This window comes from Balaenoptera physalus, assembly GCF_965194825.1.
Source record: "Balaenoptera physalus genome assembly, chromosome: 6".
Taxonomy (NCBI): Eukaryota; Metazoa; Chordata; class Mammalia; order Artiodactyla; family Balaenopteridae; genus Balaenoptera; species Balaenoptera physalus.
This window is the reverse complement of record NC_138885.1, coordinates 71,368,915-71,390,984: the sequence shown is the minus strand read 5'-3', so window position 1 is coordinate 71,390,984 and position 22,070 is coordinate 71,368,915. Positions and strand designations below refer to the sequence as shown.

Sequence of the window (22,070 nt, the reverse complement as noted above, 5' to 3'; positions counted from 1 at the left end):
CTTGCCTTTTCTCTTCATTCGCATTAAATGTCAATCATGCTGTATTTGACAGTCTCTGGGAAGGTGCTTTGGGGGGCAGGATATAAAGAATAAGCTTTCAACTTGCACAGTAGCCAATGGCAAGAAGTTCACTGGATTCCAGGCACTTCATTTCCATTTCTTTTTCAAAATTAGGTTTAGCAACTTTATTTCCAGATGGGGAGTGAGAAGATTTTAAGAGACGGAAAAGCAGCCTTCCTGAGTACTGGAAGTTTCAAATGTTTGTGACCCAAAAGTGGGGCTGGGGAGGCCAACAATATGTAACTCAGCGTAGGCTACTTCCCTTCTCTTCCTCATCAACACGACGTTATTTCAAGAGCCGGCATTCTGGACTCCCACGGCTTTGTCAGGCATTCTTTCATTACAAACAAGAGAAAACCACTTCCCAGGGCTTCCACAGCACTGCTGGCAAGTTCAGTGCTACCATTATTTTGGACCCCTAAAAGATGGAAATGAATTAATTAACTTACATGGCTATTTTGATGTGAAAAATAGTTCATTGTTTTCTAGGTATTTCAAATCTAAAGTTTTTACTGGGTTACCAAACCTAGGACTTAATGAGATCTTCTTTCTTTTGCAATATATTATTATTTGATGGTGGATACTGGGGTAGGGGCATGGGAGGGGTTTGGAGGCATACTTCTACCACATGCATACAGCCTTCTAGAAAAATTCCATATGCAATTAATACAAGAAAATACACAGATTTTGAAAAGTGATGAAAGCTGATCAATGATTGCCTCGGGGTGAAGGATGGGGAGGGGGAGGAGACAGGGATTAGAAAGGGGCAGAGGAAACGACTGGTGATGATGGATACGTCCACTATTGTAATTGTGGTGCTGGTGTCAAGAGTATATGCATATGTCAAAATGTATCACATTGTACAGTTCAGATATGTAAAGTTTATTGTATGTCAGTGACACCTCAATAAAACTTTTAAAATAAGCTTGAAATGACTGAAAAAAAAAGTTTCTAGCAGCCACATTATTTCCTAAAGAAATAACTGAATGAAGATAATTAAAGGGGGTGGGGAGTTGCTACCTAGGATAAAAGAAGTGATAGTTTTAGCATTATTCTGTCTTTAACAGTGTTAAGTTGTGCCTACCCCATTAACTAAGAGTAAGAAGAAACAGGTAGAACCCAAATAGGATTATACTTTGCTTTATGAAAACTTGATATTCCTCTTTCCAAAATTGCCCTAATTTATATTTAGAAGGAAGAAATGATAGAAGAAAATTTTTTTGCAGAAAATAAAAGCATTCCTTTTTTATGTTTTTTCCTACCAATCTGGAGATACCGAGGAAACTAATAATACATAATTATGGGGTAATTTTTAATCCACGAACATTTAATAGTGTTCCACAGAGCTAAATGCAGTGGTTCTAATATTGATATACTACCCTGCAACTGTGCATAAATGTTGCATATTTTTAAAAACACTCAATGACATAGTGCAAAAGAACAGACACGTGTATCCCTGCCCCTCACTATTTCAGGACCAGAGGGAAAGAGAAAATGAATCAAGTAAGATAGTTGTTTTGGAAAACTGAAGTATGCATATGACTGACAGGCCTGTAAGCTGGAAATTATGGGGTATTTTAAGTAACCCATGAGAAATAATGACTTAATTTTTTAAAAAGCCAATTAAAAACAAGCAAAATCTGAGAGTAAATTTGCACCCTGAGTAGCAGCATACTGCCACCTGTAAGCTGCCTTAATCATGGGGCTCATTTGCTTAAGATGTTGGGAATGCTGACTCAGCACAGCAATTTTTAAAAAATTCATTCTTCTTTAGATATCATTTTGGAAAAATTAAAGCTAGTCCTTCCTTAAACAATTTGCCATTTTCTCTAATAGCGAAGGCTGCAGCAAAGGTTTAACAATTCAGTCACAAATGTATGTTCTTACAATTATGTATTAAAGTCAGGTTTAACAGAATGATTCATGTGATATATATTTTAGATATATCAATTTCACAAAAGAAATTCAATTAAAACTTAGAGAATCTAATCCTAGTTTGATAAGCACTATTTCTAAATGCCTGGGAAGCTTTTTGGAGAAAAAAAGAAAAACCCAAACATTTTAATCCTAGCTCCAATGACACTTTTTCCATCTTTCCTCCAAAAGAATATTTCTAGAGCACAAAATAGATTCATAATTGTTTAATTAGATACATTTTATATATCCTGAACATAATGGGTCCCATAGAAATAAATATTTTGTACACAAACTTTATTTACTTTGCCACAGTCATAATATACCAACTCGAGTCAAGTGCAAACATTTATTACAACCCCTGGTGTGTGAGGAGCTCTGCTCCCACACTTCATTATCTGGATGACAGAGAACAAGATTAGACAAAATGGATAATCCACAAGGTACTAACAAAATGTACATTCGATTATGATTATAAACCCTTCTCCAGCCAAGGCTGTAATCAGAACTAAGCAAAACAGTCGGATCAGTTTCCTCTTTAACTCCGCCCTCCAGTGCTCCTTGGGGGCAGGACCTAAAGTAATGATTGATTAGTGGAATCGCTAAAAGTCCTGGGGCCAGAATAAGGAAGAGCAGCAAAAGGTTTAGAAAATCGACAACGTGGCATCCCTTGTATGAAAAACTCCTTGGTTTCTCTTACCAAAATACATTTGGTAGTTTTTATGTCACATATAATTGATATGTAATATTAAAAGGTATCTCAAATGAGGTTTATTTTTATGACTGCCTGGAATTTAAAGTAACCCATGAAAAATAATGACTTAATTAAACAACCCAATAAAATAACAGTAAAATCTGAGAGTGAATTTGAACCCTGGGTAGCAGCATATGGAAGCAAAGTAATTAGTTTCAGGTCGGCCTCTACGCATGCTGGTGTGTGCCATCGATCTGTTCTGCCTAGCCACGTCCATAGGACCATCATCACTTACTGCTTTCCTTAATGACCAGCTCAAAAACATGAAGGAGCTTACAGTAAATCACAGGGGAGGTATAAAGATATATTAAGTCCACTTCTATCCTAGATTGCTTTAGGGGAAAAAAAAAGTGCCCCTGAAATAAAACGGTTTATATAAAATTCTAAGAAATAAGTCATGTTTTACCAAGAATGACCTAATATCTATTCTATCCTTTTGCTGTTTAAGCTAGTCTCAAAAGCCCCCAAATTATGCAGATGAAAATCCCGAACAGAATAAGTGTCACAATTCTGTAACCATCAAATAAATAAAAAGTGAGAAAGAAATGGGGGATGGGGCCATTACATTGGTATGAATGTTTGATGGGGAGATTTGTGAATCAGGTATTATAGGAGCGTTACCTAAAACTTGAATTGCTCACTTGAACTGGAATTCTAATCGGGATATCAGAATCTCAAAATAAATGATAAATCTGGGATATTATAAAGAATGTGGTGATTTTAATTAATTTGACATTCTTCTCATTCTCATCTTGAAATCCTAGTCAGAGTTTCAGGTTAGCTCTGACCAACATTCACCTACCTGATTTGTATGTTTAACTTATTAGGTAGTAAAGGTCCATTCTGCTAGTTATTCTCTTTCTTAACTAAAACTCACTGCGAGGTACAGTAGTTGCTTCCCTCCTGGGTCCTCTTCCAGCTGCCTGATTGATATTATCCTCGGTCACCTGGTGCCTTACCTTCCTACTTGTAGTATCTTCCTATTTGTAGTATCTTTATTTGCAGAATTCTTTCCTTATCTTTAGGCTAAAATCTGGAGACGCTTCAGGGAAGTGCTAGTAAATACAGACAAGAAGCACTGTAAATAGTATCTAAAGTTTTACCAATCATGGGAGAACATACTTCTCTGAGGAAGTCAACAAAATTCTAATTACATTCTAATTAAAATTAAAGGCATGTATCTCAGGATGCAGATCAAAGAACGTCAAGACGAATGAGCAGAAAAAGAATTGATACTAAGGGAAATTTTACGACTATGGGGGAAGGCACCCAAGACTTAAAACAGGAATTAAAGACATTGAGACACCGAGGGAGGGTGTTGCTTACATGCTCAGAGCTAGTGATGGATTAGGGAGTTTGCTTGACAATGAAATTTCATTCTAAACCAGTGCATGCTGTACATATAACGTATGGACTCAGATAAAAGGAGGAATGAGTTTCAGGATAACTAAGACTTGCTCCACCTAGTGGAGACTTCAGAGTTTTCCCTTATGCTCTCAGCAGTCTTGGTTTGATAGTGGAATAGCCATTATTAGGAATGCTTTGAGTGGGAGAAACAACACTAAAATCAACACCTCATAACAAAATGTAAGATGTTAGTAACCTTGTTATCAGAGCTTAAAATAACACATAAAATCTGATGGTAAGAGTCTAAGAATAAAAACATAACAGAATAAAATATACGTGATTTTATAATTCTCTAGGAAAATCTCTAAAGAGATTTTTAAAAAAATATATAGGCATTTAAATAGTTATCTATGTGCAGAAACTCAGGAATACTGATGCAAGTTACTACGAAAGCCTCTATATATTAGTGGAGGAAAAAACAAATCCTGAAGTACTCAAAACACATTTCTGTCCCTCACCTCCCCCCATTTTTGTTGGGATGGATAAATTCCTTAGCTTAAGTTTTATATCTCTGCCAATAGCAAGGTAAGTGTTTAATATGTGGTCATGTATCATACAGAAACGCTTGATGAGAATATGAAATATGAATTTGCATAGAACTCATTTAAACATTGCAAATAAGCTTCTAGTGGTCTCTCTTCTGTTCCCAGTGGAATTCCAACAGTGCCAATGGGTTGGGCACAGGATAGATGTGGGTTACACTGTGTTTCACTCAAAATCAGTTATGTTTACAGTACTCCTAAGCCCACAGACAAATTCCATATGCTTTTTGTTATTTCCTTCCAAAGTTTCAACACTGATGCCGAATGTTCAAATCAAATACGGATATTGCCAAATAATAGGGCACAATGGGAGGTTAGGTGGAAGAGGGATGGTTTATTAACTGTACGCAGGACAGGAAACTGACGAGCAACTGAATACAGAGATCTACTTAGCACACCTTTTCCTTCTTGCCCTTCAGACATATGATACAGTGACCAATATATCAAAGTAAAGCACATGTTGTTTACTTTTTTCAATCCATTTGAGTTAGTCTCACAATTCTTCTGATCCCAGAAAGTGAATCATGCCATGATTCAAAAGATCTGTCCTTCACATAAACCTAGGAGCACACATTTAAAAAATGATTTATTGTACATCTTTGCATTTCTTAAGGCATGAACAATGGCGTACAGATGGAACAGGTTCTGAGAAGCATCACGATGTCAAAAAAGCATCGTCTTTTTTGACAAGGCCAGCACAAGTACACCACATCAAACAGACACACTCGACATCTGAGCTGACTGCTGTGGCCCAGGAGCTCCTGCAACGAGGGCATGGCGCTTCCAGAAAAGGACCAAATGCGTGGTTCATATGTCATGTTGCTTTAAACTCTCTGGATCAGCTTTAAGCACCAGTTACAGTTTGTTTTTCTTTTTAGACTCTTCAGACCTTGGATTTTATATTCTGCTCCTTTTATTCTGCTTTTCGAGGAGGGTGTGGACTTTTTTAAGGAATATGGTTGCAGCAAAACAGAAAGGATCTGAAAGTGGTTAGGGGCCTTGTCTAATGCACTTCTGAAAGTCCATTATAAAGATGAATAGAAAAGCAAATGGTCGGTTTTCAGTCGACCCAGAAACCACGCGGAGCTCTAAGAAACATAATTGTGCATAGTTATTTATTCATTCAGAGCGTGTTATGTTGGCTAGCTCTATATTCCCAGTTTACCAAAGAACAGGGCTGTCTACTTTGCTAAACCCAGGGTCCTTTCGCAGCTCCCAGTAGGTGTCGTTAGAAACCCAGGCTTCTCTTTGATTGGCATCAATCACTTTTCTGTGAAAGTATAAAAATCAACATTAGACACAAATCTCATTCAGGTGACCTGCTAATTGGACCCTCTCCTGTAGATAAGACGTGTACATATAAGCAGTACTTGGTAAGCCAGTGAGCATCCTATCTGCTGATTGATGATTTGACTATTTTGACTAGAAATAAATTCACTTTTGTTGTGAAATGTTTGCAGTGGAAGTGGGTAGGGTCATGGGGAGAGGGGCTAAGGGCGGGAATAAATCACCTCAAGGCAGGACTAGAAAGTGAAGTGGCCCAAACAGGGACTTCCCTGGTGGTCCAGTGATTAAGACTCCATGTTTCCGATGCAGAGGGTGCAGGTTCAATCCCTGGTTGGGGAAACTAAGATCCTACATGCCATGCAGCGTGGCCAAAAAAAAAAAAAAAAAAAAAAGTGAAGTGGCCCAAACAAAGCATGTACAAACCTTGTAACTAGAAATTCAGACCCCAGACCCACAAGAATTTTCTCTGCTTCACCTGTGGGGAACGCATGCAACCTCATTAGCTGTAAGAGCCTCCTCAGGGTCCACACCCAATGAGGGCACTTTCAACATCTAAAGGGCAAGACTGCATTTCTACTCTAGTGCAGCCAGGAGATGGCAACTAGAAAGGGTATGAGGGTATTCTGAGCTGATTTGTCCAGGCTATGAAGGGCAACAGATGGATCTGGAAACTACAGCTTAGTCTGTGTGAAGTATCCTGCAAATAATCCTGTAATAATCACCCATGATCATACCACAGAAGGATCAAATCTGAACGGATATAAGCTCCATGTGATAGAAATAAAATTAAATACTAAGGAAGCCAGGATGACCTTGTGCGCAGTGGGGTCCCACCTTATCTCTGGGTGAGGGAGTGGGAACAAGTTTCTACCATTCGAAAGGGTGTAGCTGGAGGACAAAGAGCCTTCTGGGCAAGACCCTCACTCTCTATTGCTGTCCATGAAAGGAAAAGAGATGTCGAGGAAAATTTATTTTTATGGTTACAAACTTTTCACAAGACCAAAATCTGATTCAGTATTTTCACTGCCAAAACCAGTGATGAAAATCAGTTTAATTTTCCACCTCGAAGTTTCCTGGACATAAAACTATCCCTCATTTTCTTTTTACCTGGAGTTTTTCATTGCTTGTGGCAACCATTTGCAAAACGTAAAAACTGACTTACTTAAAAAATTTTGGTATATGTTCAAGGTTGTTTTCTTCCATGTATCGTCTTCGAGATCTCTGGAGTTCCTCTACTCTTTGCTTCTCTGCTGCTGCAGCTTCTAAACTTCCTTCTTCCAAAAATCTAAGCAGAAAGCAGTTTATCTTTTAATACGTTACCTTCTTCTCTGAGAACAAAATAATCTCATTTGCCTAAACTTAAATTCTGGTTGCTGTGAACATAACACAGTGAACAGTAATGCTCTGATTATGTCCCTTTGCCCCTTCCCCAGGCCATACTCTCTCTGTCTGCCATCAGCTAACATACTTTCTGTGTATGTGAACTGAATTATTGAATTCAGCAATAAAATGGGAGGAGTGAAAAGTAAGTGGTTGGCTTTGAAGACTTTTCTGTGCTGTCTAGGGTTCCACAACTTGAGATTTTCAGGTTGACTAGAGAGTCTGGGGTTAGGACATCATGAAGTCCCCGGTTGTGCTCCTTTTCCACGTTATCATAAAGCACTTGTTAAAGGCCACAGCATGGAGGATGGTACCTGACTGTTCTCCAGCTACTTTTAGAACAGATTGAGAGGGAAGGAGTTTTCCTGTTTTATTGGAGAGAGTAAAACTGATGAAAAAGGATAAGGTAACAGTTGGGGAAACTACAAAAGGCCACAGAAAGGAAATGAATAGTAAATGAAATTCAGAAAGGGAATATTGAAATAGAATTGAGAAGAAAAAAGCAGACCCAATGGTGATTTGCAAATATTCAAATTCCAAAATGAGAGCAAAGAACAGGTATACAATATGATACACACTGTACAGGAAGCTTACTGATAAGTTTGAATGTCAAATAGTGAGACTGCATCTTCTAGAGAAAGAGGGGGGAATATGAGAGAACTAAATAGTAGAACATTCAATACTGGGAACATTTTGGCAGAAGACAGATGAAGCCACAAAGACACTGGGAACAGAAAATGATCTTGGATACAATCTGTATGACATACAGAATTCTTTTTTTTTTTTAATTAATTAATTAATTTATTTATTTTTGGCTGTGTTGGGTCTTCGTTTCTGTGCAAGGGCTTTCTCTAGTTGCAGCGAGAGGGGGCCACTCTTCATCACGGTGCGCAGGCCTCTCACTGTCGCGGCCTCTCCCGTTGCGGAGCACAGGCTCCAGACGTGGAGGCTCAGTAGTTGTGGCTCACGGGCCTAGCCGCTCCGCGGCATGTGGGATCTTCCCAGACCGGGGCTCGAACCCGTGTCCCCTGCACTGGCAGGCGGATTCCCAACCACTGCGCCACCAGGGAAGCCCCTGACATATAGAATTCTTGTAAGAAGTAAAACTAATTCTGTAGGAATGGACAACATGAGTACAGAACAATGTAAGAATAATTAAAAAAAAAAAAGAATCAGAAGGTATTAAAGGTACTGTATTTTGAGTATATCTCACACCCCAGGGGATCAAAAACACGTTGGGAAAACTCCACACTTTGACTCAAAGTATTTCTAGGTACCCCTGTATCTTATCCTCTTATTCTTCACTGAAATGGATAAAGGGGATCAACTGTATGGTGATGGATAGAAACGAAATTTTTGGTATACACAGGTATACAGGAGTAGAAATATAACGTTGCATACATGAAAATTATATAATGTTACTATATATGTAATGTTATAATTATATAATGTAACACCAATGTTACTTCAATAAAAAATTTTTAAAAGAAGATAGTCCAGGCTTCCCTGGTGGTGCAGTGGTTGAGAGTCCGCCTGCCAATGCAGGGGACATGGGTTCGATCCCTGGTCCAGGAAGATCCCACATGCCATGGAGCAACTAAGACTGTGCACCACAACTACTGAGCCCGCGTGCCACAACTACTGAGGCCCGCGTGCCTAGAGCCCGTGCTCCGCAATGAGAGGAGCCACCGCAATAAGAAGCCCACGCACCGCAACCAAGAGTAGCCCCCGCTCACCGCAACTAGAGAAAGCCCTGCGCGCAGCAACAAAGACCCAACACAGCCAAAACTAAATAAAAAAAAAAAAAAAAAAAAAGATAGTCCATGTTATAGAGTAATAGAACTATAGAAGTACAAACACTGAGGTGAGGAGTGATTGTGTGAAGAGTTCAATAATTTGCAGACCTTTGGTAAATTGGTGGGGGGGCACTTTTTGTTAAAAAACATCTGTGTTACCTTCTGCGGGGAACTTTTGTTGAGCTAATCTTCTATTATGATCATCCTCTGAATGCTCTTTACCTAGGTAGAAGACTCAGCTATTACTGAGTGAGTAAGGGAATGAATGATTCAATGAATAAATAAATGATGGTGGCGAAAGTCTTGATGACTTCTGTAAGCACCATGCCATGACCTAGTGTTCATTTTAAATACCACTGCCCTGCTCACCTCTGATCTGGCCGGAATCGGGCATCTGTTGGTGGAAGGAGATCTTTTAGTACAGGATCTAACTCATTAAGCTCAATAGCGAACCTTGTGAAGCCATAGTAGAGCTCATAGTTGGTCGGCATGGAACCTGGAATGAGGCCAAGGAACCACTGTGAGAGGCAAAGAGGCTTACAGAACATGCAGAAGCTGACTTAACTCAGGTGCTTAATTAATACTCACATTAACATCAAATTTACAGTCATAAACATTAGATTACAATTTTTTTTAAAGGATTAATGATTATTTGCACACTTAATTTAAGACACTGGGTAAGTAATCAGTATCTTCACCCTCCTCTCAAATAACTTGAAGATCACCACTTTCCAATGTAAATGTTATTCTTATTCCCCGACGAGTTAGATATTACTGTTAATTTTGCAGTCATTGTTTGTTTAGATATACCCACATATACCCAGTATGGTTGCTCACTGTTCCTTCTTGTCTGTCTGACCTTTTATGTGGGATGATAAAGGTGCATCTTTTGGAAATTCATTTAGTGAGGATCTGTTCGTGGTAAATATTGTTTTCTTTCTCTATAAATGTTGATATTAATCATAGTTTTGAAAGAGGCCTCATTTCTTGAAATATCAAGTGCTCTTATTTTCAGAGTGTGGTAAGTCTTACTCTGCCTGGGTTCCTTTTGTGTTTTGTGATTTTTGACTGTGAGCTCTTGTCCCGTGGATCTTCATCTGTAGGAATTCTTAAGGCCTGGGATCAAGTTGTTTTTTCTTTTTTTTTTCTGGCCGTGCTGCGTGCCATGCAGGATCTTAGTTCCCCAACCAGGGATCGAACCTGCTCCCCCTGCACTGAAAGTGTGCAGTCTTAACCACTGGACCTCCAGGGAAGTCCCTACAAATTTTTTAAGTGAACTAAATTGGTTTTATTTTGTTAAATGGGAAACTTTATGTTGATTATCAGAACTGATAGATTCATATATTTAATAAAATCCAGCTTTTAAAATAAAACTTTGTACATACAGTAGTCTTCACTGGCTAATTTTTCTCTCAAATACCCAACTGGGTAACTAAATGCTTGAGTGACTAACTATGAGCATTAAGATTTCACCAAAAAACACTTACAATTTACTTCCATTTAGAAAAAAAGATTCAGATCTAAATTAATGTTTACTGGCACTTTCAAACTAGATTCGACAGCAGGATCTTTGTAGGCTCTGCTCATTAATGTGCTCCAAGCTCCTAGAACAAAGCTTGATGCTTAGTCAGTACTCAATACATAATTGCCAAATGAATGAACTAACCACTCTACCAGCAGGAAATTTAAATGCTCATTGAGGAAACCAACAACTAATTTTAAAGTTAGGGATTAACTGACAAGATTCCAACGAAAATAAATGTCATGTGGAGTCGTTCCATTTGTACTTGATAGTCAATTATATGCTAGTGTATTACCAGAACTCTCTTGATGTCTTTTATTAAATGTCAGCATATTGCAGCTCTTTGATGCTCAAGTAAAAAGATCACTTATTCTGGTTAAATTATTGAATTTGTGGATTATGGATGTTTGCAGGCTCTCCTTTGTTTTACTAAAACAGAGAATAAATAACACGAGTAGGGATTTGAGTTTGTATATTTCAATTATTCCAATAGTTTAATAAGTATACCTAGCTTTTGAAATGCGGTTATTACATTTAGAGAGATTTTACATGAAGCCCAATCTCTGACCACACGTCAGATTTGGTCTCAATTCTACAACTCCTTACTATCAAATATTGGAATTTATTTAACTTGTGGATTGAGTATAAATGTAAATATTATTGTCTTAAGCATCTATGTTTTTAATCTATTAAAAGAAAACATAAGGTGTACCGCATGGGATGATCTGACCTTCCCTACCTTCTGCCACTCATGGTGCCCCCCTGAGGCAGGACACTCATGCCGGTCTCACCTGGTCTCCAGATGCACTTGGCGGAAGGGGCCACACCGCAGTATAGCCCTTCATGCCACTTCCCAAACAGCCGGTGCACCACCTTCCCTTCCTGATCCATCACAACCCCCTGGACTTCATTCACATTGGAATTCCAATAATTCACCTGGAGAAACCAAACTCCAGTTAAAACACTCAATCTCTTTAATAACACCAATCCCTGTAATTTCCACATGGAAAAATTTCTTAACCTTGAAGTTTCTCACGCAAACCATTTCCAGGCATCTATCTCAAAATGTTTTGCATGGAAGGGTGGCCGTCTAAGTGTTAGCTGGCTTAACTTTTCAGAAAGGGATGACCCCACTCCATGTTAGAGCATGATAGCACAGCCCAGAGAAGGCTCAGCTTCTATCTTAACTGAATATTAATTTATAGGTTAGCACTTCTTCCTCCCATTGTCCTGTCTTGAACTACCCTTGGCTCATGGATTTTAATGATTTTCAATTGGCAACACTGGAGAAATAGCTTGTAAGATAATTTTCATAGTAGCTGTAAATGACTAAATTTAATCAGGAACACCTTGTTCTAGCTCTCTTCCAGCCATGCTCTTCCCCAAGGGGTCAGAAGTCTGCGGGAATTTACCCATCTGGATCCCATGGCCCCTATTCTAGATCAGGCCCCAAGTATGCAGGACCCTAGAATTCCTTGTCCAAATGGCTCTAAGCGGGACTTCCCTGGTGGCGCAGCGGTTAAGAATCCACCTGCCAATGCAGGGGACATGGATTTGAGCCCTGGTCCGGGAAGATCCCACATGCCACGGAGCAACTAAGTCTGTGTGCCATAACTACTGAGCCAGTGTTCTAGAGCCCGTGAGCCACAACTACTGAGCCCACGTGCCACAACTACTGACGCCCACGCGCCTAGAGCCCGTGCTCCGCAACAAGAGAAGCCACCGCAGTGAGAAGCCCGTGCACCGCAACGAAGAGTAGCCCCCTCTCGCCACAACTAGAGGAAGCCCGCGTGCAGCAACGAAGACCCACCGCAGCCAAAAACAAAAAAAACCACAAATGGCTCTAAGCTTATTCCACAGCCTGCACAGGCTTTTCCTTGGATTTATCGTTAGGCCTGAGGGGTGGCCAAGGGTGGCTGTTTGAGGCGGTGTGGACTGGACTGCCTACACATGTGTTTGCAGCCCCCTGCAGCGCGGGGCAGAGCTGGGGGTGGGAAGCAAGTGGGGAAGGCTGTGGGCCAGCCTGGTTCTCCTGCGCTGCCAGGTTTCCAGCTCAGTGTTCCCAAGTGTCCAACCTGGACTTGCAGGTTTTGTCAAAAAAGGTACTTTTGTCAGCATGAAAGGATAGAACATATTTTATCTGACAGCTTGTGGGCTTGATTTACATACTTTAAATATTTACACATACGGTATGGGGGACTGCCATTTGTACTCTTGCCCTGAGCTCTGCAAATATTAGGGGCAGGCCTAAATCGAAGTTTCTCCTAGCCTAGAAAACTAAGTGCGCGCAGCTACTGTCACGCACGACCCAGTCAGCGCAAATAGTGATCCTGGCTCTTCAGTTCTGAGCCACCTAATCAGTCTATAAGAAAAAAAGGAAAAAAGAAAAATATCTAACATCTTCTCTTGTTAATAAAGGTACTGCTTTTTGTTGAACTTAGTTAAGATTATATAATAATGGCAGAGTTGGATAAGCTTATAGGGACCGGAAGCTATCATCTCTATGCATCTTCAGAAAATGACAAGTGCGATATATTTAGTTCCCTAAAATAAGATCACTTGAATATGTTGTAATCAAGCGGAATATAAATAGAATATAAACCAGGAGACTTGTTATAGGCAAGAAGTACTCTCTGGAATTTTACTTAATGAACTGGCTGCTTAAAAAGAAAATTCTTTAAAAAGAATTTTTTTTTCCTCTTTCAAGATGGTGCCTTTGTTGACCTCTACACCGTCAGACGTCTGCATGCCCGGAGCAACTCCACCAGTTGGTTCTGCTTTCTTATCTAAAATGTCCCTAAGGATCAATGATACAGAACTAACTCACTTGCTGCTGCTTAAGGTAATTGTTTTATTTCTTCCTTAGGAAGCATTTTATGTATCTTTCCTTTGCTATTGTAAGATTATTTACCTTGACAAATGTGAGTTTGCAAATGCAAACACTGCTTTTGGTATTTCTAATGGTTACTTCTCCATAATGCTCTATCCATCTCCTCCCACTCAGGATGTTGTGTATGCACGTGGTGACCTTATTCCACACATAGCAATCTCCATACCTAGTGAAGAATACAGCACTAATTAAAAACAGTGAAGGTAACAAATAAATATTACTGTTTCTACCAATGAGAATATTCTTTAGCCATAGCTTTCTTTCCCTTCATCTTTCTCTTATTTCTTTCTTGGAAGTTTCTATGTGGTCAAGGTCATTTATGACAGGATTCATTCATTTAAGGAACATTTCAGTGCTTTCTATGGGCCAGGTGCTAAAGCTACCAAGTTGAATAGGGTCTGTTTCCTGCTCTCCTGGAGCCAATAGTACGGTAGGGATAGATGGACGCTTATAAGAGCACAGAGGAGTGTCCTTAGATCTGCCTGGAACGTGGGGCGAGCGGCAAGGAAGATTTTCGAGGGGAGGCTGGGTCTGGTCTAAGCTTGCAGGGTGGAGAGGAAGGTACTACAGGCTGGGAAAGGCAGAGACGAAGCCACAGAGGCCAGAAGGGCACAATGCATCCGGGGGCCTGTGTGTGGCACACTTCAGGTAAGTGGGTGTGACGGGAGGTAAGGTTGGAAAGGTGGGACAGGGCAGAGCAGCCAAGGCCCTCAATGAACCACCAGTGAGTCTGGATTTACCCTACAGGCAATGGGCCACTACAGTAGGGTCCTAGGGAGGAGACAGTAGGGTGTGCATTCAAGAAAGGCTACTCTGAGGACATTGTTTCATGCTGTGAGTTAAGGCCAAATATGTGAATAATTCTTTGGGAAAAGACTGACGAGCATAGATGGCATAAATCTAATACAAATTCTGGAGAGTAAGGTTACCGAGTTTCTGCCAAGGAAGGCGATGACAAAGTTTCTACTCACCTTTGAATTTGCACATTACATATATGTTCAAATAAAACAGTTTCAAAATAAAATGCTTCTGGGTTTCTAAAAAATTTATGAATTGGTATGATGTAGGCACTATGGAAAACTCTCTTCCTCATGAGTTTGTAAATATTGAAAGTTTATTTTGTGGTTCTGGGAATTCCTCCCTCTCCCCATCATCCTCTATATTGAATCTACCAGCAAATTCTGTCATTCAAATAGACAAAAACAAAACAGAACAAAAATCAACCAACTGAAGAAAGAAAGAAAAACAATCAAGCCTTTGGCCTCAATGAAAACTTCAATTAATTTTAAGATGTACAAGCTATATCCTCTAGAAAACAACCATAAAAGGATTCTATCACTTCCTTAATGAACTAAACATTAAAAATAGTGCCTGGATCTAAGATGAACTCAAAAGTGAAAGTATAAATTATATAAAAAAGAAATGGCTAAAAAGAGCCATTTTAGTTTGCATTTTATTTTCATATAAAATGCAAACTAATGTGGTGAGTGGGACAGGCGGGCGTTGACTGATGAATGCAGGATGTGAAGAGATAAAAAGGAAGCTTCGACACATCTGCTAAAGTTCTCATTAGCTTTTGTCGGGGCCCAGTCTCAAAACTTCGGTGAAGTTAACAGAAACATTGGCCATACAGGGAAATGGCCCCTTGGCACCTTCTAGAGCTTCAAATAGCCATTTATGATTTAAAAAAGCAGATAAGAGACCAAAAGGAAGATGAGCACAACCTACTTTGGAAGCATGGCATTCAGGGTTCCCACAGGCAGGATTTCCATCGACTTCCCCCAGAACTTGTTTTTCCATCTGATATCTAAACGACATAAGGCAGAGGACAAGAAATATACACTCCATATCTAATCATTTACTCTAGAAAAATGAACTTTTGTATTACACTTTATATTTTACAAAGGAAACTTTTGTAATCCCAACTGATTCTATAGTGTTGCTTTAGTAAGAGAAGTGCCTGAGGATGGCCCAAGGTGAGAAGATTAACTGTGAAACCCCCCCCCCAAATATCTATGTATATTTTTCCATAATATATGCTCTATATGTGTTTTCAACAAATAAATTGGTAAAGTCTTGGAATAACCTGTGTGTGTATGTGTGCATATTCACATCCACACATACATAGACTCTACTCGGCGTTAACGTCTCCACAAATATTGTTTTAAGTTTTAACTAAATGGTGGAAATATTTTATATATATATATGTATATATGTGTGTATGTGTATGTGTGTGTGTGTATGATGTATAGAAAAAGTAATTGCAGATTGTGGTATGGCAGTACAATTGATTTATATACATATTTAAAGAGTTACACGACTTGGGAGAACAGTAAAAAAATAATGCCTCTAAACACAGATAGGTAAGATTTATGAGAAAGTGGGATTAACTTAATGAACATGTTCCCATGCTGGTTGTTAAGATCCCACCCAGGGCCCAGCACTTCATCTCACATGATGGCTTTATGTTTTACTTGTGGTCACTCAGGTGTATCTGTGCATTTGTAATAACTGCCCGGTCTCATTCATATGAAATAAGGGAGCTTAGTGCTATCTCCACAAAATTTCTGACTCTTTGTTATGAACAAGAAATGATTTACTTTCTTAATCTGCAATAAAGTACAGTCACAGTGCTGCTCTATCATTTCATATCCTTTTTAGGTTGAGGAAGTACATGTGAGAAAAGTCATTCTGTGATCAGTGAAGTACCCTTTTGACCTCCCCTGAATGTGAGGGAATTATTCACACTTAATGGTAAATTTACATACATATTTTTTTCTTTCTAGAGGGGTTTTGAAACTTTTTATTCTAGGCGAGTTTGCAACATTCTAATCAAACAATGGGTATTGATTTAGTAGAGACTTCAATCCAAACCCCCAAGCCTCAATGAGTTAAAGACCAGAAATCACTGCAATGTATATATATCTAAATAGACTGTGACCACATATGACATGTTCTAGAGCCTTCTTTGAGGATTAAGATCTCTTGGCACACCCTCAAGAAGCAAGAAGCCAGCAGATACAACCTCCATGCTAAAGATGCAGACAATGAGTTGAATGAGGTAAAGGAATAGCCCTGAGCTGGCATAGTCAGCGTAGAGCTCTGCTGTTCCATAGGGCTTTGCTTCCTAAATAAATAATGCCATCTCCTGGATGACATGGTTCCATCTTTAAATCAGGAAATCTAATTTCTCAAACTGAACTCCACACCAACTACCAATATTCTCTGAGTTCTAAAAGTAGAAATCTAAACTGAGTACTTTGGAAACTAGAAACTTTCTCATAGGCTTATCAATTGGATTTTGAAGTGATAATTGAAATACAAACCTTGCCAAAACACAAAATTCTTGGATTCACAGTGACAGGCAGAAATGGGTGGATGATGGCTAACCTGGTAGTTAAAAACAAAAAATGACATCAGTGTTAAAACTTCCATAAATGATAATTTTTTACAACGTATAGTGGCTACCCCCAAATAAAAACTACTCAACTCATCCATCTCTATTAGTGAATTCTTCTGAAAATGTGTAAGTAAATTACTGAATCTTTAACTTTTACAACTTCATGCTTAAACACATTTAGAGGTTGCAGTTATATTGATAGGCTAAGTGAATTTTCTGTTAACTAGTATTATAACCCACCTCAATCAGATGTTTACAAAAAGCTATTTTCATCATCAAACAGCACTCCTACAGTTTCTACACAGAAACTCACTGAGTCCAGTGCGACTTACCTGTTCTGAGAAAAAACGGAATCCTTTGTCCTCTCTAATGCATTCATAAGTCTCCCCAAGGACAGGGTTGAATGGCTTACTTCCTGCTCTGAAATAGGTGGAGCAATATCCTGAAACTGCAAATGCAGCAATAAGAACCTGTTAAAACATTTAAGAAAGGAAAATCATATAGGAGAGACTACTTCCAGGTCTGTTTGTCCCTTATTCCTCTAGATTTTATACACCCCCATCAGTGGGTGCTCATTTGATGGCATTTGCGTTTTCTATTTTTTGCACAGACTCTTCCTATACTCATAGGGAAAAAAAGATAATTGAAAATGAGGTTAAACTCTCTGCATGGGAACCAGCAGACAACTGAAGCCAAATATTCTTCATTCATCTGTCTGTCCAATTTCCCGAGTATCACGGAGTTCAAAGGTTCTGAAAGCCAGTGTATAGATTATGCCATTTGCACAATCTTAGCAGGAGGGTTGTGGCTGGTGGTGCTTTTCAGAGGGCAGGTCAAGTTTTGCACAATCACATGGAGTAGAGGCCAGGGCAAAGAACAAACAGGAGGTTACTTTCTCAGACCTAAGTTCCTGAACAAATGGGCTCCCCTGGCATTCAGGAAAAGCTGATAAAGCAAGGCTAGGCATGTCTTAAACCTGTAAGGAGCGTGATACCTTTACATTCTAACTTCAGAACCACCCAGAACCAAGAATAAGTCACAAAGTGTGTATCTTTCAGTAGAGGTATCTGGATCTTTTTGGCCCTGCCTGGTTTATGCAAATGGATTCCTCTTACCTAGGAGGTGAGAGTATTAGGCAACAACCAAATATGCTATCATAATGAATTCTGCCTTAGCCCAGGTCTAGGGTTGGCAAATCTCCAAAGGGCGCTGCTCTGTTATTTATTACCATGCGCTCATAGGGACTGTCCGTTTCCGAAGCCTTGTCCAGAAGCTCACTATACTCCATTTCCTCGCAGAGGTGCTGCAGAGTATTGAGTGGCTCGTTCAGCTCCACAGGCATGGAGACTTTAGACAGGTCTTTACCAATGTTGTTCCTCAAGATATTCCATAGGTTAATGTTACTGGTGTCAGGACAGGGAGCTGGCAGGCGTGCTCGACGTCCGTTTTGGAAGGCTCCTCCTGTAAGCTCCCCGTTCAAGACTGGAAGAGGGAGAAAGAGGAGAATCACAGTGAAAGAGATCTTGCTTTTCTTATTTCCCAGAACCTGGGAGGGTAGGAACTTTTTCAAATAATTCTGATTGTGATACATTTCTTAAGCCTTCATTATACTCTCTCAAGAGGGAAGAGAATTATTGCAATACAAGGTTGCTGATAAATGCACAGAACATCAATGTATAGTTTTTTAAACAAAGTGTTAAATATACTCAAGTATTACACAATAAAAGACAAGTCAAACTTCTAAAAATTAAATATATTTAACATGAAGGACACAAAATTTTGATTTACACAAGAACTAAACTTTTTTTTTCTTCTTTATGTCTTTTATTATTGTTATTATTATTTTCTAATTTTTGAATTTTATTTATTTTTTTATACAGCAGGTTCTTATTAGTCATCCAATTTATTCACATCAGTGTACACAAGTCAATCCCAATCGCCCAGTTCATCACACCACCCCCCCCGACCCCGCCACTTTCCCCCCTTGGTGTCCATACGTTTGTTCTCTACATCTGTGTCTCAATTTCTGCCCTGCAAACCGGTTCATCTGTACCATTTTTCTAGGTTCTACATATATGCGTTAATATACGATATTTAAACTTTTTCTTTTAACCATCTGCCTAACAAAATTTTCAACCATTTACCTCACCAGATTATACGAATAAAAATTTATTGAACAATCAGCTGCAAAAGGAAAAATTAGCTACGGAGTCAAAATGATTGTTCATTGAATCATCAGCATTGTAACTTGGCACGTAGATAGAACCACCTGGAAGCTCAAAGGATGCATACTTTGCCGAGAAATGTTGTCTGCAACACTGGTGTTGTCTTCAGATATATTATCACTCACATCACTGATGTAAGACTCATCATCTGAAGCCTAAGGAAGTGAAGAACGTAGAAAGGATCAGAATTCTCATTCAGTCTTGAAAGTTCAGAAAAATCAAACAATGAAAAACAACAGGATATTGCCCAAATGAGAAGCAGAGGTCACAGTGGGAACTGTATGTGGCATATGTGCAATGAGGGTCTTCCGTGAGCCAGAATGTAGGATTGCCAGAAAGCAGCCCTATCTTTAAGTAGCTTTCTGTCTTAGTTGGGCTGAGACGCTGGGGGAGGCCAGTGCATAACCAGAAATGTTTCAATTCAACACAGTAAGAATGTGCAAAAAAGGAGGCCCTATGGATCCCCCTAGAGGAGTCAGGAGAGGCTGCCCTGAGGAAGTAATATTTGAACTGGGTGTTGGAGGATGCAGGAGTTGCCCAGTTGTTAGAAGGGGGAGAAGCACAAGAAGAAGGGATAGTGTGCAACGGCAAGGACCCTGAGAGAAACATTTATTCTAGGAGTGCTAAGAAGTCGAGTGGCTGTAACAGAGGACAGGGCAAACGAGATGAGGTCTGACTGTGAAGGGCTTTTCATGTCAACATAAAGGGTTCACAATATAATCATATGAGTTATTAAATGCAAGGAAATGACAGAGTCATATTTAGTTCTCAGGAAGATACTCAGCAGCTTTCCCTAGGGAGGCCAGACAATAGGATCCTACATAGATCTGGGTAAGAAATACTGACCAATAACACTAAGATGGCCACAGCAAGGATCAAGTAGTAAAGCTGCATTTGGGAACCACATCTGAAGTATATGGACAAAATTTGGCAGAGTATTTGGGGGCAGGGGAGAAGGATTTAGGGACAGAGAGAAATCGAGAATTAAGCCATTCTCTACATGAGAGAAACATGGAACTAAAATGAAACCAAAATTCACGTAAGAATAAAATTAAGGGGCAGGGACTTCCTTGGTGGTCCAGTGGTTAAGACTCCGTGCTCCCAATGCAGGCGGCCCGGGTCTGATCCCTGGTCAGGGAACTAAGATCCCACATACTGTAACCAAGCATGCGCACTGCAACTACTGAGCCCACGTGCTCTAGAGCCCATATGCTGCAACTAGAGAAGCCCGTGCACCACAACGAAGGCCCAGCACAGACGAAATAAATTTAAAAAAAAAAGAATAAAATTAAGGGGCAATATATGTACTAAGGGGATTTAGAGACAGAGCAGATAAGAAAACAGAGAAGTACTGTAGAGCCATTCAGAGGAATGGGAAAACCAATATTTCTACTATATGCAAGAAAACTGTTGATACTTATTTACTTTCTTCAAAATGGAAACACGCTGTATTTTTTCTGAACATAAAAACAAAACATTCTTATCGTAAAAAATCAGAAATTACATGAAGCTAAACAGATGATATGAAAATCATCCATTCTATGACCTAAAAGAAATCACTTTCAACATTTCATAGGTACTACCCCCAATTTCAAAATGCCTATGTAAACATACTGATACGTTTATCTTTAGATACTGAAAAAGGGGATTGTTTTACAAACTATTTTATAGTGTTCTGAATATACTTCCATTCTTATAAATATAGCTCTTCATCCTTACTTGGAATGGCAACGTATCTCATTAGACAGTTATATAACACAAGGAATTTAACCAGCATTCATGTGGCTTCCAATTTTTTTATTTTTATTGACAATACTTGGATGAACATCCTTGTAAACATATTTCTGTGACTCTGTCTGGCAATTTCATTAAGATTTATTCCCAGAAGCGAAATTGCTGGGTCAAATGAGTCACTTTTAGGCTTTAGCTGTATGTTGCCAAATTGCTCTCCTGGAAAATTGTACTGTATTTCTTTGTTCTCATCATCAGTATATGAGAGCATCCATCTCTCACACCCACTTAAACACTATACATTATCAATCTATATTAGTATGTATCTACCTAACACACATAAAAGATCTTTGGTTTGAATTTCATCTTTAGTGAAATTGCTGTCTTATCTTTCACACATTTTTTCAGCTTGTCATATAAATTGCATTTTTTTCTAGTTTGCAGTTTATTTTTTAATGTTGTTTATGCCATTCTTTTTTGGCCATGTAAAAGTTTGAAATTTGTATGTAATAAAAACCATCAGCCTTTGCCTTTAAGGTTTCTGGATTTATTGCTGATGTTTTTAATAGAGTTGGGGGGAGAATTCATATATTTAGGGAGACAGAGTTATACTCAGAATGATTTCACGTAAATGAATAATGATAGTTTTGCTTTTGCACCCTGAGCAATGCTATAAAGATGGTAAATTGAGAATAAAGTCTTTTTCTGATTTGTATTTTCCCACTGCAGCTGGCTTCCAGTTCTCATTGACTGCAACTAAATGGAAGGCTAAACCTTTAGACCCATGAAAGCCACATTCTAAACCTTGATAGAAATAAAAAGTAAATCAAACTCTTCCATGTGATTTCTCTGAAAAAAGCTAATCACATCCAATTATGTTAGAGAAGACAAATGCCTGCCTGAACCTAATTCATGGTGCGTGCATGTTTATTACATGAACATTTAGAAGCTATAAACAGTCTAGTCCTCTTCAATTTCTAATTTCACCCAAACTAATATATGATAGAAATGGTCCAATATCCATGCCCATGTAGAAAGTTCCGTGTAGAATATAAAAGAACTCTACAATGACAGTGGGCCCTGAATAAGATCTATATTATCGTATGTGTGAGCAGTAGCTAAGGCTGGGCAGTCTGGCTATGGTCCACTCATGTTATCCTGT

The 22,070-nt window shown here is 39.1% G+C and overlaps 1 protein-coding gene across 17 annotated transcripts in view; it reads right to left on the bottom strand.

Moving 5' to 3' along the window:
* Window positions 1-2,186: 2,186 nt before the first annotated feature.
* Window positions 2,187-22,070, bottom strand: part of OSBPL6 (oxysterol binding protein like 6) — a 208,823-nt gene continuing 188,939 nt past the window's right edge. For 16 of the 17 annotated variants that reach the window (XM_082466680.1, XM_082466694.1, XM_082466691.1 and 13 more), the window contains 10 exons: window positions 19,245-19,332; window positions 18,181-18,434; window positions 17,285-17,422; window positions 16,879-16,942; window positions 15,281-15,359; window positions 13,574-13,718; window positions 11,454-11,598; window positions 9,510-9,636; window positions 7,127-7,249; window positions 2,187-5,947 (listed from right to left, as the gene is read on the bottom strand). In XM_082466680.1, the coding sequence (XP_082322806.1) occupies window positions 5,839-5,947; window positions 7,127-7,249; window positions 9,510-9,636; window positions 11,454-11,598; window positions 13,574-13,718; window positions 15,281-15,359; window positions 16,879-16,942; window positions 17,285-17,422; window positions 18,181-18,434; window positions 19,245-19,332 (1,272 nt within the window). In that variant the 3' untranslated portion in view covers window positions 2,187-5,838. The other variant, XM_082466686.1, reaches the window with a different exon arrangement.